The sequence below is a fragment of the Asparagus officinalis genome, chromosome 5, assembly GCF_001876935.1.
Source record: "Asparagus officinalis chromosome 5, Aspof.V1, whole genome shotgun sequence".
NCBI classification, from domain to species: Eukaryota; Viridiplantae; Streptophyta; class Magnoliopsida; order Asparagales; family Asparagaceae; genus Asparagus; species Asparagus officinalis.
The window spans coordinates 3,044,832-3,062,264 of record NC_033798.1 but is presented as its reverse complement, the minus strand read 5'-3'; the positions used below and the strand labels follow the sequence as shown (position 1 = coordinate 3,062,264).

At 34.6% G+C, this 17,433-nt stretch overlaps 1 protein-coding gene across 2 annotated transcripts in view; it reads right to left on the bottom strand.

Annotated features, from left to right (window-relative positions):
• LOC109840347 (NHL repeat-containing protein 2) overlaps positions 1-17,433 on the bottom strand; it is a 41,505-nt gene that overhangs the window by 9,082 nt on the left and 14,990 nt on the right. Inside the window, exons 16-24 of one of the 2 annotated variants that reach the window (XM_020408952.1) lie at positions 14,227-14,300; positions 9,831-9,924; positions 9,500-9,657; positions 8,538-8,587; positions 8,338-8,459; positions 8,059-8,166; positions 6,442-6,534; positions 5,422-5,458; positions 3,293-3,540 (exon numbers count right to left, since the gene is read on the bottom strand). In XM_020408952.1, coding sequence (XP_020264541.1) covers positions 3,293-3,540; positions 5,422-5,458; positions 6,442-6,534; positions 8,059-8,166; positions 8,338-8,459; positions 8,538-8,587; positions 9,500-9,657; positions 9,831-9,924; positions 14,227-14,300 — 984 coding nt within the window. The remainder of the gene's footprint in view (positions 1-3,292; positions 3,541-5,421; positions 5,459-6,441; positions 6,535-8,058; positions 8,167-8,337; positions 8,460-8,537; positions 8,588-9,499; positions 9,658-9,830; positions 9,925-14,226; positions 14,301-17,433) is intronic. The other variant, XM_020408953.1, reaches the window with a different exon arrangement.

Here is a 17,433-nt window from a genome sequence, read left to right as displayed (position 1 = left end):
GTCGACAGGGAGAGATTGAGAAGGGGGAGCGGAGGGAGAAAATGGTTAGGAAACGACAAGGGAGAGAGGAGAGAGATATTTGTTCCAATCTCACTTTCAAAAAGGAGTTTTTTGCAAAAATAACCAAGTACTTTAAATCCGATCTCAAGGCCTAATCTACAGCTCTCCTCATTCTACCTCACTACCAAGTTAAATGGAGAAACTTGATATCAAGTTTCTCCATTTTCCTCTCTCTCTCTCTCTCTCTCTCTCTCTCTCTCTCTCTCTCACATATATATATATGTATGTATGTATATGTGTGTGTGCGTGTGTCCATTATATGCGTGTGTCCATTATATGCGTGTGTATTATATGTGTCTATATTTATTTATTTATTTATTTGTGTGTGCATATATACATACATATGTATATGTGTGTGTATCCACTATATGTATGTATGTATGTATATATTCATCTATAATAATAGGAGGACCCAAGGATCACTATTTGTGCTACAGTAATGCTATAGTAATTTAATGTAGCTTTATCACTGTAACATTTTCAAAGAAGTATCATGTAGCGTAACAGGACACTGTAGCATCACTAAAACATTTTTGTAGCATTGTGAAAATTTATTACTACAACAGAGGTGGGATATTGTAGCATTTTTAAAAAATATTACTGTATTATTTTAAAAAATATCATTGTAGCATTTAAATAAATATATTGTATCAATTAAAATAGGATTATTGTAGCATTTAAATAAATAAATATACACTAGTGTATGTATATATACATACATGTGTGTGCGTATATGTATATTTATTTATTTATTTATTTATTTATTTACTTGTGCACGTGTGGGTATGTACATATATATATGTAAATATGTATATGCATATATGTATATGTATAGCATGTGTGGGTATGTACATATATATGTATATGTATGTGTGTATTTATTTATTTATTTATTTGTGTGTGTGTACATATATATGCATATGTATACACACACAGATGTATGTACATACATATAGATTTATATGTACATATATATGTAGAAATATATATATAGATGTGTGTGCGTGCACGCACGCGCACACACACATATATATATATATATATGGAAATATATATATGGAAATATGTATCTTAGGAGCCATCTTAGATTGAACCTAAGGATGCACCTTCAAAATTAGATTATATGCAATCAATTAACTTGATCCACTCCGTTCATTTTGATCTATATGATTTGGATGTCATGTAAAAATTAGGTATATTTGGTTGTTTTTACTAATGCATCAAGTGATAGTAAAATTAACGGTTTTATGACAATACAACAAAAGAGACAATGAAAAATGTGTTAGAAATATTCACATATCATGATTTTTATTTTGTAAATGTTTTAAGACATTTAGATCATGATGAATGGAGCGGATCGTCCATTAAAGTAGCCCAATTCATATATTGAGAGGTGCATCCTTAGATGTACCCTAAGGAGCCTCTGTAGGTACATATTACCCATATATATACACACACACATAGTGGACATATGTGTGTGTATTATATATACATACATACATATAAGAGTGTGTGTCTGTGTATATATAATATATGTGTATGTATGTGTGTGTGTATATATATACATGTATGCATACGTACATATATATATAAGTGTGTTTGTGTATATATAATATATGTGTGTGTGTATATACACGTATGTATACGTACACACACACACACACACACACACACACACACACACACACACACTTAGTAAATATATATCATATACCCCTAATATATATTATAATATAATATATATATAAGAGAGAGAGACGATAGAGACCTACAGAAATGAGTATGTTAGCCTAGCAAGCCAAATTTTTGCTTAATAGTGATGTATATATCTCCCATCATTCACAAATGACCACATCACATGGTTTAGGAGTGCATGATATTACCATTTGAATGAGTGGATGCGAATGTGACACCCACTACAAGCCACAAATTTGCTTGTACCACATACCTATTTCCTCATATATATCTATAAAGCCTATATCAACTACTTATATACTAACGTATCATTATACTTATACACTAGTCTATGTAATACTCATACCTACGATATATATACGAGAGACGAGAGAGAGACGGCTGCTGTGCTTCAGTACACACCGGTGCTCTGCATTCGTTTTCGTCTTGCCGTGCTATGTGCCAAAGATGCGGACTTCATTGGGTATGAGCTGGCAGCATTCATTTTACAAAATATCTGCCATTCAGTCCATGAGCCAAACCCCAATTTACTATACAGAATGAGGTTTACATGACCTATGAGCTGCCGCTCGCCAAGCCCACTTTTGCAAATCGGGTTCTCAGCTCACTATATATTTTTCTACAACACATTATATATCAAAAAAAAAGAGAAAGGGCTACGACGGCCATTTGCTAATTATCTACCAAGACAAAGTGATGAGCCCACCTTCCCCCCCCCCCAACCCCATCACTTCACAGCACAACTGCGCACCACACTGCATCCTATATACTTAGAGGAGCAACATCCTCTATCTAGCACTGTTTGCCTTCTTATCTCATCAAAAATTGTAAAAAAAACATGACAGATCTGGATAGCATGGAGTAATATAACTCTTGGTAACAGTCCTTTCTTTTCTACTTTGATACTTTCTAGGTCTTTTATAAATGTTTTCTTTTCCAATACAATAACATCATATTCTCCTATATTTATTGCATGAGAAGTATCCAACAAATAGGAAATAAGCATTTAAACATTATGCTCATCAATGGAATCTCGTGATAACTCTTATTAGCTAGAGTGCCATCAATTAAACTATAATCCCAGATAGTAGGAGTCTTTTAAGTTACTAAGTGGCACCTAATGAGTCACAGACTACATTAATTCTTTATTACAATAACCTCGACAAGTTTTAGCCTTTAGGCATATGATAGGCAAGAATGAGATAGAACTGGAGATCTGGTTAATTTCTCTCTTTATTTTTTTAACTCTCTTTATCAGAAGTAGTCTAGAACCAAGCAAATGTTGACCTTGTATACCTATTACAAAATGCCCAAGTCACTTCAGTAGTAAAAACAGGATAATTGAGGATCACAAAACAAGCAAAGGTCAGGGATCCAAATGAAAATCATATTTAACAGGTTTTCAGAACTACAAAATTTTATATCTAAAGGTAAGATCGAGAAATAAAGATAATCGAGTCATTAAAGGCTCTGGATGATGTATTTAAAAGCAATAAAATAGACAATAATAAAGATAATATCTAGGTGGGAATCGAACCTTGGAGAAATGGTAACCGTCAGGCACTGAAATATCAAGATAGAAGTAACCTTCTGCAGAGGAGCCTCCATCAATTGTAATGATTTTTGTATCTGCAGATAGCCGCCTTCTAAGTCGTTTGAGCGATTTAGGTTTTGATGATGGTGGCAGCACGCCTTTCAGTTCTAATGTGCTCAGAACAGGTTCTTTTCCATTCAAGTCCAAACATCTGATAGCATTATTATTTGTATCTGCTATGAGAAACCTTCCTGCAAGATATAATCCGACATATTCAGCTAAAGTATATATTCATAATTAATTTATTGCAATCTCTTTATCAAAACACGCAGATCTGAAGTACCCGATAGTTCTAATGGACCATGTCTAGAAATGAAATCAAACTTCCAGGTGCATCTCTTGGTTATTGATAATAGAAATTTGTAAAACTTTCAGAGGAATCTTTGACATCCAAATATTAAAGCAATTGGTATAGATTCTTATGTTCATGAATCATGCACATGAGAATGGTTAGTATTTTAGGGAAGTCAAAGAAGATGCATAATCCTATCGAAAGATTATGTAATTGTAGCCCATTTGCTTTCATATAAAGCATTACTATCCTGCCTTGGGATCAAGTTATTTTTCAATATATCATAACATGGTATCAAAATAAGGTTTATAACTGCAGAAAAGCTCTTTTCTTAAAGCTAAAACTTGACGCCACTGGGCAAATTTCATCTCTGTGCTTTGCGTTGAAGGCTTTGACACCTTCCCACTCCTCTGAACCTCTTCAAAATCCTATCGAAATCCTAGTTGGGATCTGATTAGCTTCCTTTTTTTTAATCGATTGTTGATTTACTTATATTTCAACTTCTCCTACATGTCTCCATGTCTGAACCTTAATACATGTCCCCATGGCTGACAACTATGTTATCTATGTTTTAGACCCTACTACTTCTCTTCATGTTTAAGACTCTATTACATGCCGTCATGTTTAAAATCCTACTATGTCTTTATATATGAGAGACTACTACCTAATCTCCATGTCCAATATCACAGATATTGGCAATCTCGTGACCTGCAGACCGCCATTGTAAGGGTGTGTTCCTTTTCTTGGATTGACTACTTCCATCCAAGTAGTTTTTCTAATAACATTTGAGTGGCATTGTTGTTGACAAAACTACTGAGGACTAAGAACAAGATTATAACTTTTTTTTACTAAGAGTTATCTCAGAATTTGTCGCTTTTATTTAGCAAATTGGCATGATGGAGATATATGCTATAGCTATTAGGGACGTTGGAGACGATTGCTTAATCCTATATTGAAAGATCAGAACATTGCATTTAAATTGTTTTACTATAGATAAGATTTCACTATCCCTTTTTTGAATTGGACCCTTTCACTACACCTAAACTCCCTAAACTCCGAAGATATGGTGAGGGTTGACAGATATTTTATACTCTAACATTCCCCACATGTTGAGGGCATATTTATGGGCCGAAACTTGGCCTCATGCAGCAGTATTAAATTTTTAAAATCGCTTTAAATTCATGTTCACTAGGAATTGAACCTGGGCTGCTCCGATACCATGTCAAAGGACACTTTCACTACACCAAAACTTTAAAGTTGGTGAAGGTTGAGGGATAATATTTTATACTCTAAAAGGGATCAAATCACTTCAACATAATGAGATGTGTAACATGTAGTGGTAAAACAACCATACAAAAGAATTAAGACATTAGACAACATATGCGTCTAAATATAGAAACATTTGATAAGTCGCATGCTCCTAATAAGAAGAAGTAATCAGTTTGGATAATATTGGTCATCATTATAACTAGTCAAATATCACACTACAATCGGGCATATTTACTGTGTTTTAAAAGTCAAAATCCAGAGGTAATATAGTTGTTAACTTGTTATATTGGAAAATATAAATTTAAAATCATCCATAGAATCAAATAAGAAGATTTTTATGTACTAATTATGACAGTGGAAGAAGGATGAATTTTGTGAATTCACTAGTAAGAAGCTTGTTAATGTTTTTATCGGCATCGCTGATGTGGACGTATCAGTGTCAAGAAACTTGAATAACATACAAAGAGTAATTCATTTTTCTTATATCATATTAGTGAAAACAAGACACTACCATTCCCAGCTTCAATAATCCCTGATGGCTCAAATAACTGCATAAAATATTACACGCATCAGAACCAAATCATAGAAATCAATATAGAGAAAGTCTAGCTAAAAGTAAAACAAAAGGACTGCAGCTTATTATATATATGTCGCAATCAATGATAATGTCCAGACCTTAGGATGATTAAAATGAACAAACTAAGCTTTCATAATTGCTACACAAATATATAATACAAGCTACGTTTACAAGTAACAGGCATCACCAATAAAAAGACCAAGTGACAGGCATTTAGATGAGAGTAGCAAAGTCATACCCTTTTCTAGTGATGAACAAGAATCAAGTCATCGCTACTCCTGATAATTTCTTACGCCGGCTTTATTGAATTTAAACATATTGCTAGCGGGTTGTAACTTCATAGCCATATTCTCTCTTCAATAACGTGGAAGACCTAGAATAGCAACAATATTCTTTTCTTTTGTTTTTTAACTATGAGGAGGTTCTTCATATGTATCTGTATGGTAGAAGGTACTGACTTGACAAAGAATGTTGTTTATATTTTGTAACTGACGATGCATATTTTATAGATCCCAAACGTTCCAAAAGCTGTAAGTTTGACAATTCACAATTTCATGAATTAACTTGATAAAGCTTATTCCTTTTAAATACTAGACTCAATTTCATAAGAGAAGAAAATAACTGAATCTCATATTTCTTCATTAATGTTCCAGTTCAAAAGGAAACACTAGTATCCAATATATCCAACGCTGTGTAGTGCAATATATAAATGGAGACTAAGATATAAGTTGCGACCATATTCAGCAAAATGAACCACCAAGAGATTGAAGGCATGAGGACCACCTGCTTTGTGACTAGCAGGATAGACTTCTCCACTAGTCTCTCTCTTGGCAGCACATTCAGTAAAATAATTGGCCATATCATACCATTTCCACACACGTATATCATCTTCCTACCTTGTTGAATTATTCAAGAGAAAATGCACTCCTTTGATAAAGCACAAAAGATTCAAACCTGAGCTGACTGGGCTAATCCATCCTTATATCCAGCATTTCCAGTCCCAGCTAAAGTGACAACTTTTTTACTCACAGGGTCCAACTTCTTGATCTGTCAGAAGCGTATACATATGATGATTAAAAAGTGACTCCAACAGAGGGTTCAGTTTGCAATCAAATTGCAGTATAATTGTCAAAAGATTATTTTCAAAGGTTAAGCTGATGCAATTGTTGGCTCACAATGCCTACAAGCAAACTTAAAATTTAAAGCTTCCCTGCCTCAATCGATGGGGATGAGGGTGTTCACACATTTGCCAACATATCTGAAATGGGCAAGACTTCATGATAGAAATGATTGTGTTGCATATTCCTACAGCTTAAAACTAATGAAATGAAGATTAAAAAGGTATTTTATGCAAACTTAACATGTGACAATAATTTTGAGAATAAAGATGACTGATGAAGTTAAATGAATGATAATGATTCATGCTATATGCCAACATAATGTATCAACAAAAGTAGAAAACTGTGGTGGGGTTCGATTGTGGAAAGATCATAATTCAACATTTTATGCCTCTTATAGTGGAGTTTGATCGTGGAAAGACATAATTCAACATTTTATGCCTCTTATGTTGGAGTTTGATCGTGGAAAGACATAATTCAAAACTATATGCCTCTTATGAAGGATGTAAATGAGAGAGTAGAAGCATATACCACTGACAGTCAGCTATCCTACAGCCATATATACCTCATCTTCCAAGACCTCCCTCCCGCCCTCCCTCCCTCCCTCCCTCCTATTTGCATATAAGAAGTACATGCCTCAATAAGAGAAAGCGACTCTTACCACTCTAATATACTAAGTTCTAATTACTCTAATAACAATAACACAAGTAGATGCTACGGATTGTTGCGAGCCGAACGAGGGGCGTGCTTTAGACAAAGCGATCTGTTATCGGGCAATTTTATTGGGAATAACGAGGGCATCTCTGAATACTAAAGTTTCATATCCGAAGCAAGTTTTCAAGAAACTGCTCGAGTTTTAGCAAAAGCTGCTCTACGGAGTCGTATTGATTGGTTGAAGGGTCTGAAAGAAACTGTTGTTCTGGGGGGAATTATCCATGTCGGTACTGGATTAAAAAAATTAGTGCACCGTTCAAGACAAGGCAAAAAGGTTCCAACACCTCGAGGACATTATAAATTGAAGTACAAAAACATTTTTGAGATTTCTATTTGCATATATGTAGTATACTTCTGGACATCATTATATTGCCAGTATAATAAATATACTAGACTACTGAGATTTCTGAGACATCATTATATTGCCAGTATAATGAATCTACTAGACTACTGAGACAGCTTGTTTTCATGAGAACAATTTCACCTGCTGTTAATATTAAAAGACACAAGAACTGGTACATGAAAAATCACAAATGCAAAGAAGATGGTTGAGTCAAGTCGCATCATTCAGAAAAAAATACAGAATACTCATTGTATATCAACTAACAAGTCCTTATCTCAAATTTCCAGGGTCAGCTGCACGAATCATCCTATTAAAGTCTTAATATTATTATTATTATTATTGCACGGAGCCAGCATAATAAAGAAGCATGCCATAGTAATTACAAATGAGTAATACCTTGTGATTATAAGAATCTGTTATATAAATTTGACCATCTTTTCCACAAGCGATGCCCAAAGGATGCTGGAAAAGTGCATCTGAGCCTATTCCATCATGATCTCCATACTGCAAGAGAAGAGAGAAAATGAATTGATAATTATTAATAATAACTATAAAGTAACTTATAACCAAGCTCAACAAAGAATATGTGCGACCATCAATAACTATAAGCATGCAGGCAAGATTATGTATTAACATAGCATAGAGCGTAATTATGTGTTAAATAGCATGAAGTACCCTAAATAAGTTTTCTGGGAATAATGGATCGCCTCCAGCAAGCAGTGTTGACCCTCCCGTTTTCAAATCAATTGCTCGAATGGAACTACTTTCACTATCAGCTACATACATCTCACCAAAATCTACATCAAACACAAAATTCAGAATATAAAGTGTAGTGGCTACATCTAAGAAATGATTTTGGGAGATGGTCATATTACCGGAAGATAATGACACCCCGGAAGGCTGTGCAAATGATGTGCTTGTTGAACTGTAGCCATAAACAGATGTCAGAAATAATCATCTCTGTACATGAACTTTTGATGAAGAAATTAAAAATGAAAATACTATTTTATATCTAATTAATTTGTAAAAAACTTCAATTAATGTTGCTTTTGGACACGCGCAGCGATAATTGACAAAAAAATTAATAATATTCTGTGATCATCCTATATTTTGTATGCTCACATAGTATCCCAACTCTCCCTTAGTTCCTGACACGACCAAGTATGCTGCATAAAAAACTTTAGTGTTAATTACGGATAGACACCCTGCACTATTCGCCCAATTGCGGATAGACCCCCCGAGTCAAAATTTATTGTCTCTTTTGTCAAAAAATGAATACCTTGAACCATTCATATTTCTTTCATATCCTGAGTCAAAATTTATTGTCTCTTTTGTCAAAAAATGAATACCTTGCGGATAGACACCCTGCACTATTCGCCCAATTACCCTGAGGTCTATTTGCCAAAAAAAAAACAATTTTCTTCTTCTGTGAGGATGAAAGAGTTAAAAAATGACCTATGGGGTCTATCTGCAACAACAGAACTACAGGAGGTTTATCTTCAATTGGGTGATAATATGGGGGTCTATCCGTATTTAACACTAGAATAAGACATTGAAATGTCACTTATTTTGGATTTGTAAAGCTATATTATCTTATAAGAGCTAATACATGATGTGGAACACAACATCTTTTAGAAGTGGATCAAACCATAGTTGAAAAGATTTCACTTAATAGGATAATTTGGCATGCATCGTTAGTCAAGATATAAGGAGATAGCTTAACCATAAAGCAGCCTCCAAGTTAGTACCTATCATGGAAGTATACAACTAAAAGTACATAAATTAGTCAGGGAAACAAGGCGACTTATAGATGATTTCTGCGACAGAAAATGAATACCTTGAACCATTCATATTTCTTTCATATCCGTCACCACTAAAAGCTATGGTAACTTCATCTATTGTATTGTATTCCCATATTTGATGCTGGCCAGCCATTGCAATGTAAACAACCTCACTCTTGGGATCATAGCAGACATCCCATGGAGAATTTAGGACCTATATAGACACCATTTAATCAAGCCCAACAGAGCAAATATATAACAGTACTTATATATAACCCTTATCGAGGATAAATGAGATTCTTCCCTAAGAATTATTGATGAACAGTAGACAAGTTACTCTTGTAGAATTTAACAAAAACACTGAAGATGATTTTCTTGATATCTTGCCTGAGCAGTCCCTTTTCCTCCTCCTTTATAGTCAGAACCTTTGGTTCCATTTCCAGCAAGTGTCCTTACTGTCTCCTTGACAAAATCTATTTCCCTGCAAAGAAATTTGAAACTTTGTTTCTGCAGAAGTGACAAGTTGTAGACATATATGAACAAATTATACTCTTAAAAAGCAAATAAACAAAATGATTGTTGCTAAAGTTTACAAACAGAAGAATGGTCAAGCTAGTGTCATGACTAAAAGAAAGCTTTACAAGGACACTTTCCTTTTCTGACATTATGTTTCCAAGCAGTTTGATAATAAAAGAACATTTCCTGGTCAATAGCCAAAAATCTAATGTACCCAAACCAAGATGAAACTTGATATCACTAAACTTTGTTGTTTCCGTGAATTACTTGTTATGGTAATCATTGATATAATCCATTATAATTAAGTTCTTTAAAAATACATATTATACTTGTTTGTTCCCCATGCATCTGTATCACCTTCGTCAAATGCTAGAAGAGGAGTTGAGCCTAAGACCTTGTCATATAGACCATATAAAATAGCAAGCTTACGCGGATTTTAAAGCGGAAGCGCCCCAGGCCGCTTTGCTTTTGCCGCTTTTAGAGGTTTTAAGAGTTCTTGGCAAATTTACTTGAAAAATAACTTTAAAACGCATAAAAACATTTTAAAGCGCCAAAACACGCTGAAAGCATTTTTCCAGTGCTTTAACAAAAATGAATTTTGGGCGTTTGGGCTGCATTTTTGTACCAGATTGGAACTCAGCCAGTTCTTACAACCTAAACTCCCCTTTCTTCTTCTCTTCCATCCGTGATCCTCCTGCCGAATCCAAAAAACCCTATAGCCCCTAAATCCCACCTCTGTCAACCATGTCATCCACCTGCTCTCATCTGTCAACCGCCTTCGCAAAGCTCAGCTCCTGCTCCACCGCTACCGTTGACCACAGGCTCTAGTAGCTCCTTGACGAAAATTTATCTACCGCCGATTCTCTCAACTAGACCAGTTTTTTACTTACCTCTTTGATCTGCTGTGAACCGCTTAAGCCCCAAAAAGCCTAACGGTGCCTCATGGCTTTGCTCTGCTTTCCACTTTCAGGTTTCCACAACCTCATAGGCTTGTACAATAGGTAGTCAGATAAGACTATAAAGTCAACAAGTTTGCAGAAAGATGAAACTTTTAAGGGGGAAACTTTTCCCTAGAATCATAAGGTCTTAAATTAATCTCAAGCAAAGATGATGTCACTATACACAGACTACAATCCTAGGGAACAATTCAAGAAGGTATCATTTGCTAAGGAATCTGATATAATCATACAACAACAACAAAGCTTTAAACCCAAATATTTGAGGTCGGCTACATGAATCCTATTCTTCCATTCCGTTCTATTATGCGTCATCTCCTCCGTTAATCATTATCATTTCCTTCTTAATTACTCTCAACTAAGTTCTTTAGGTCTACCTCTAGATCTCTTTGTTCCATTTAACTATAATATTATCGCTTTTTCTAGCCAATGCACTAAGAGGTCTCCGCTGTACAACACCAAACCATCTTCCCTGATTCTCTCTTATTTTATTCTTAATAGGAGCAACATCTAGTTCGCTACAGATACACTTATTTCTCATCTTATCTTTTCGTGTACACCCACAAGACAATCATAACATTCTCATTTTTACTACACTCATTTGTTGCGCATGTTTTTTTCAATTGCTCAACAGTCTAATCCATAAAACATCATTGGTCATAATCGTCCTATAGAATATTTTCTTTAGTCCTATAGGTATTCCACGATCACATAAGATTCCCAAAACACTCTTCCATTTTAAACATCTTGATTTAATTTGATCATATAGATCACATGATATGATCATATGATCGTAAAAGCAAGGCCATTTTTTTTTCAAACTCAATAATATAACATCTAGAAAGACAAGGAAGCAAGTGTAAACTGAGAGTAGTTGGTCTAACCAGATCAAAGGTTTAAAATTAGGTAGCACCTATGATGCTCAAAAGAATACTCTATTGCATCTGCAGTAGACAGTAATATGCCGAAATATGTGCATATGCAGCAAGAAGAATGTAGCATGGTTTTCTTAATATTACAACTACAGTTACAATTTGAAAAGATAGTTATTGTCGTTCATTTTGTTGGAAGTGTACCTTTTTTGCAATACAGGTGCAAAAAGGGATCATTTTTTGCAACAACTTGCGGAAAAAATTAACTGCAACATGTTTTTGCAAAAGGTAGCTCATTTTTGCATCTGCACCTATAAAAAAACCCTAGTTGCAATGAAAAAATAGCTGGCACTGCGAATATAATTATCTTTTAGAAATTACAATTATAGTTGCAATTGCAATTTTCATCAGACCTAAGAACCTATTAGTACCACGGACATGAAAAATCCAGGCAAGGCTTGCAATGCAAACTTTGCAATTTAGCCATACAACCTCTTGTGAAAAGATCACTTGCTAGCCTTTCCAATGAAATCATAATAACTACAATGTGCATTCAATAGATTCAAAAATCAACATACACATCTTATTACATGAGATGTTCATGACTTCATGGCAGCTAGCATATGGAAATCCATTAAGATAAGGAGATTAAAGCTTAGACATTTCTACAGTAAATGTTCATCGCTTCAAGAATGGCCCAACATTATACAACTTCTTTTTATCTTAGATATGTCTCTTCCAATTTTCGCAAACTCCGTTCACATGAGCTGAACTTATATGATGATCATCAGTTATGTAAAGCCGAACTTCACTATTTAATGAATACAAACAAAGTAGAATGAATTTAGGTATTTTTCAATGCAAAAAAGTGAGATATTTAAGTTTTTCCGTCAGATGATAAAGCATTAAGACATACTAAATGCATAGAACCATACAAATCAATAACATTTAACACACATCACATAAGCATGATTTTTATAATTATCAAATCCAATGCTTTTTATAGAACTAGAGAAAGTTTTCACATAAAGTTTTTTAGTATCTGGATGAGGCCTACTAATTCTCAGCTGGTCATTCCACACCTATACTGCCATTCCACGTCCATGCTATGTCCATGTTGTATAATTGTTCCACAGTTTGTTATGCCTTACAAAGATAATGCTAAATAGACGAAAGCTGTACAAACAGTTATAGCCAACCTAAATTACACTGAATCAAATACAGGTGTTCTATGGATGCAGATACAATGACTAACAACATGGAACCTTACCAAGTCACCTCAAAATATTAATTCTAGCTCTCTAGTTCACTATAAGATCAGTAAGCATATAATATTATAGCATATAGTATCATGTTTATTTAGTGCTGATGTAAAATAGAACGGCTGTTGAATGATAAAAAACAAGAGTGGTGATAACATGAATGGGGTAACTAGCAGGGACAAGTCCAGGATTGATCAGCTTTTTTTGTGGGGGGGTGGAGGGGTTTCAAGTGTTGCGGATGACCAAATAATGTTAAAATTGTTATCAACTAAATAATTCCTTCCATTTGTTAATTTCAAAAAGATCTTCATCCATAAATTTGACCATACAACGGCTCCGCCTTTGATGAAATTTCGAAGAAAACTGAGAAGATATTTTTAACGAATTATTTTCATTTAAGCTCATCATCTTTCTAATTTCTGATTAATGCCAAGTTTGATATTGTAATTGAGAGATTTTCTCTAAATGAAAGCCAAAGCTACTGGATGTTTATCTTCATGAAATTTTAAAGAAAATAAATTGAAATCTATATCCTATCATCTAAGATAGGATACAGAAAATTAGAAATTTACCATAAATTTATTCAGACATTTTGCATATACTATTATATATAAGATAATTTTAATATTTTCTCCAAACAAGGTTTAAATTTCAAAGTACAAAACAATGTCGATAGGATTCAAAACTTTTTATCTATACACAATGTTTTATGGAAATAAAAACTTAAAAAACCAAAATTAGTTTACAAGAAATTTTAAGGAAAGAGTAAAAATATTATGACATTATTTTCGATAATATAGAAATTAGATCGAAAGACAGGTAATACTTAGTTGTAGATTGATAACAGATCTAAAAAAATTAGTTAGCATTCATATCTTTTATTCTTTAATTGCCTTATTCTTTTCTTCATAGATTTGACCCACGAAACAGTCTTAGATCCTTTGTAGTTGTGAGAGATAATTATAGTTAAAACTATCCATAAGCTGTTATCGAAAATATTTTGTTTATTTTGGTTTTTTTTTTGGCGGAGTTTGCGGGGGCCCTTCTTAACCACATCCCTGGTAACTAGATTTAAGATAAAAGAATATGTCAAACAAAAATGAACAGTATAAACATGCAGTAGCATAGGTTTTAAGCAAATAGAGAAGATAATATGACAGTAAAAACGATCACATACATTACATACCTCAAGGCATGGTTTTCAGTGTCTGCAACATACAATAGGTTCTTCTTTGGGTTGTATGCAACACCCTGGAGGGAGGAATCAAATTTACTAAAAGAATAGATCATGCAACTCTTAACAATAGAGGAAAGGATTAAAAGGTTTTTATTTAAAGCAAATAAGAACTCAGCTATGGAAACAAAAACAAAAACAAAAAACTTTACAAGAATCACTGGAAAGAAAAGGCAAACGGACCCTACTAAAAGGGACTAAATTGAAAGGGCAGATAGTTGGCATGATAAAACTCTATGATTGGCTGAACGTTACATGTACAGGACAGAAGTATTTGTTCCTTGGAATGTCTGGCCAAACTGCTTAGCTACAAATGTGATGGGATCTTAACTTGTGCTCACTATCAGCACCCCATGGGATTATTCAATTTGTAAGTGCTCAGTCCAAACTAACAAACTGATGAACCTGCCAGCAGAAGAATAGCTGAATGGAGGTCCCAACTTCAAGTTCAGTCCCCAACTTGACAACAGCCTAACAAGTAACAACTAACAATAAAAACATAGGATAAAATAGCATGTCCTTTAGTAATGTTCTCAATTTACATCCAAACGCAGAAAGCTATAACCAACATGAAGAGATACTATATAAGGTAACATATCTATGTGACTTTTTCTAATATTTTTCAGACAAAATATTCTCATCCCCCTCTCTCCTAACATAGACAAAGCACTTAGAAGTTAGAACTACCACTTCAAGAGTGAGAAGGTCAATCACAGAAAGGTTAGAAGTATTTGCAGCTTGCGAAGCTGGAGACGTCAGGGAAAAACTTTAAAGTGCCCACACTTCGATAAGTGGTCATATCAAATTTCGAGGTTGATGTGCCAATATTAATAGATTCATGACATAGCATAACCAGCAAGCCATGGCGGTTGGAAGTACATGCCTTTTTTACTCCTTTAGAGAACCGATACTACTACATTTATAAACAAGAGAAACACTGATGAAGTAAAATTGAGTACTTTCACAGCAATGTTGGTCGCATTGCAACAGTTTACTGCTCCAAGAGTACAATCCTCTACCCTCAAGTACACAGTAAAACTTAACAATAAATACTGTTAACAACAAGTGATGATAAAAAAGAGCACCTAAACAGTCTCTAGAAGATTCTCTTCCATAACTAAATCAACCAGAGCATCAAGGCATAAAATAAGACAAGTTGCATAGAATGTATGGCGTGGATACTTGTTCTCAAGTTAAGAAGTAAAAGCTATGTCCAAATTAAGTCCTACTACAGAAGCAGTTAAGAGCATGATTTATGCAAATATCTCAAAAAAGAAAAGAGATGTAAAAAAAATTAACTGATGAGAAAAGCCACGATAGGGAGGTAAAGGAGGTTACATGTTCAGGGTTTAGATAAAAATCAGTTTCTAGCAGTAAATTCATATGATTGACAACATACAGTAACTGTCATGATAATAATTACAGGGACCTACATCCACTTCCTATTGCACATACTGACATCAAGTAGGGCAACGTGTTGATTATGAATGAACTTACCAGGAGTATTCAAATGAGGCTGAAGGTTTCATGTTTGACATTTACTGATGACATCACCTAGCTAGATGTGAGTAGAGAGGATAAAACTTCTAAATTAGTAATGTGAAGAAAGGATTTAGAATTTAAAAAAAATACAACTTATACAAGAAGAGACAAGGGAATAGTTTCACTAGTGACATCCAAGAAATACCAAAAAAATGATTGCATTTGTTACTTGGGACAGTCATCATGATGGTGATATTGGGGAGAATGCCGTCACAGAACTAAAGAAAAATAGTTAGCGGAGAAAATGCTGAAGGAGACTATGACCATAGAAAACCCAAGAAGTTGAAAAAAAAAATTCACAAAATGGATAAAGAGCAGACAGGTTTGCAGTCAACTTGCTGTACAACAAACATGTCAACAATGAACGAATGTGAAATGATCTGGTATGCTACCAATGGAGAAGAGAAACGGAGATGCAGGATTCTCTGTCAGGGTTATCCCACACAAGATGAGATAACACTGGAACAAGAGGTGTTTACCCTGTGATAACCTGCAAATAGCATAACATTGGCAGATAGCTTAATATTGTCGCTTGTCAAATTCTGCTCTATGCCTTTACTCTTTTGACAGGGACACCCCCAAAAGACAATGCCTTTTATGGCTAATGTTTGAGAATGCAATTCTCATCAGAGAAATCCATTTTAATAAGAAAAAAACTATCAGCATAGGTATGTGTATACTTCGGAATAAACTGAGAACAGGGTTCGCCGATTTCTGGATATCGCTATTTTTTTATTTTTGGAAGTAATTTGGTACACCTTTGGAGTACAGTCTACATCTCGGAATACCATATGGTTAAAGGGGGGAAGAAAGCACTTAGGAGGGAGGATTCACTAGCACGAGTCATAACTGGAGCAACTATAACTTTGGCAGTTTAGCTGGAAATTTAGCTACATCAAAAGAAGTGGTATTTTGGGAGGGAAGGTAAAGGCTGCATACATTCTCTACTAAGCAGCTTCGCATTCATCATGAACGCAACAATGACCTTTTCCCCTACTGCATTTTGATATTACAGGATATCTAAAGGTTTCATTTATTCTGCTAGACCATAGGATTTATTACCTCATGGTATACTGGGCTACTCGTTGATGCATAAACCCTGTTAGGCTTTGTTAGCTACCTCACATTGGTTCTCTGTTCTGAGTAGTTGCTGTCTTTGCAAAGGTGATGCTGTTAGTTCTGTCTCTTTCATTATTATCTCATTTGTGAAGTTGCTATACTCCACCTGTGTCCGAAAGAATATCAACAATAGAGACCAAACAGAACTCAAGGTGAAAGAAGAACTGGAAGGCTCTTACATGACAAGAAGCCGCTAGCAGGCCTTTAAAAAAAGTATCAGACATGCAGGAGTAGCATGAAGGTCAAGGATCTGAGAAATCTACAGAACCCCAGACAATGATCCTCAAGATTTACGAAACTAAAACCAGAATATGAACTGAAGACTTGGTAATATTAATGAGCGGCATGTATGAGCAATAATTTACCACTACACAGGCAAGAGTATTGCTAAATCAGTAATTAGACATGCCTCTCTAACATGAACAAGAATAATATCTTGTAGGCTGGTATAAGGTTATTCCACCCGCTTACATGTGATTGTATTTTATT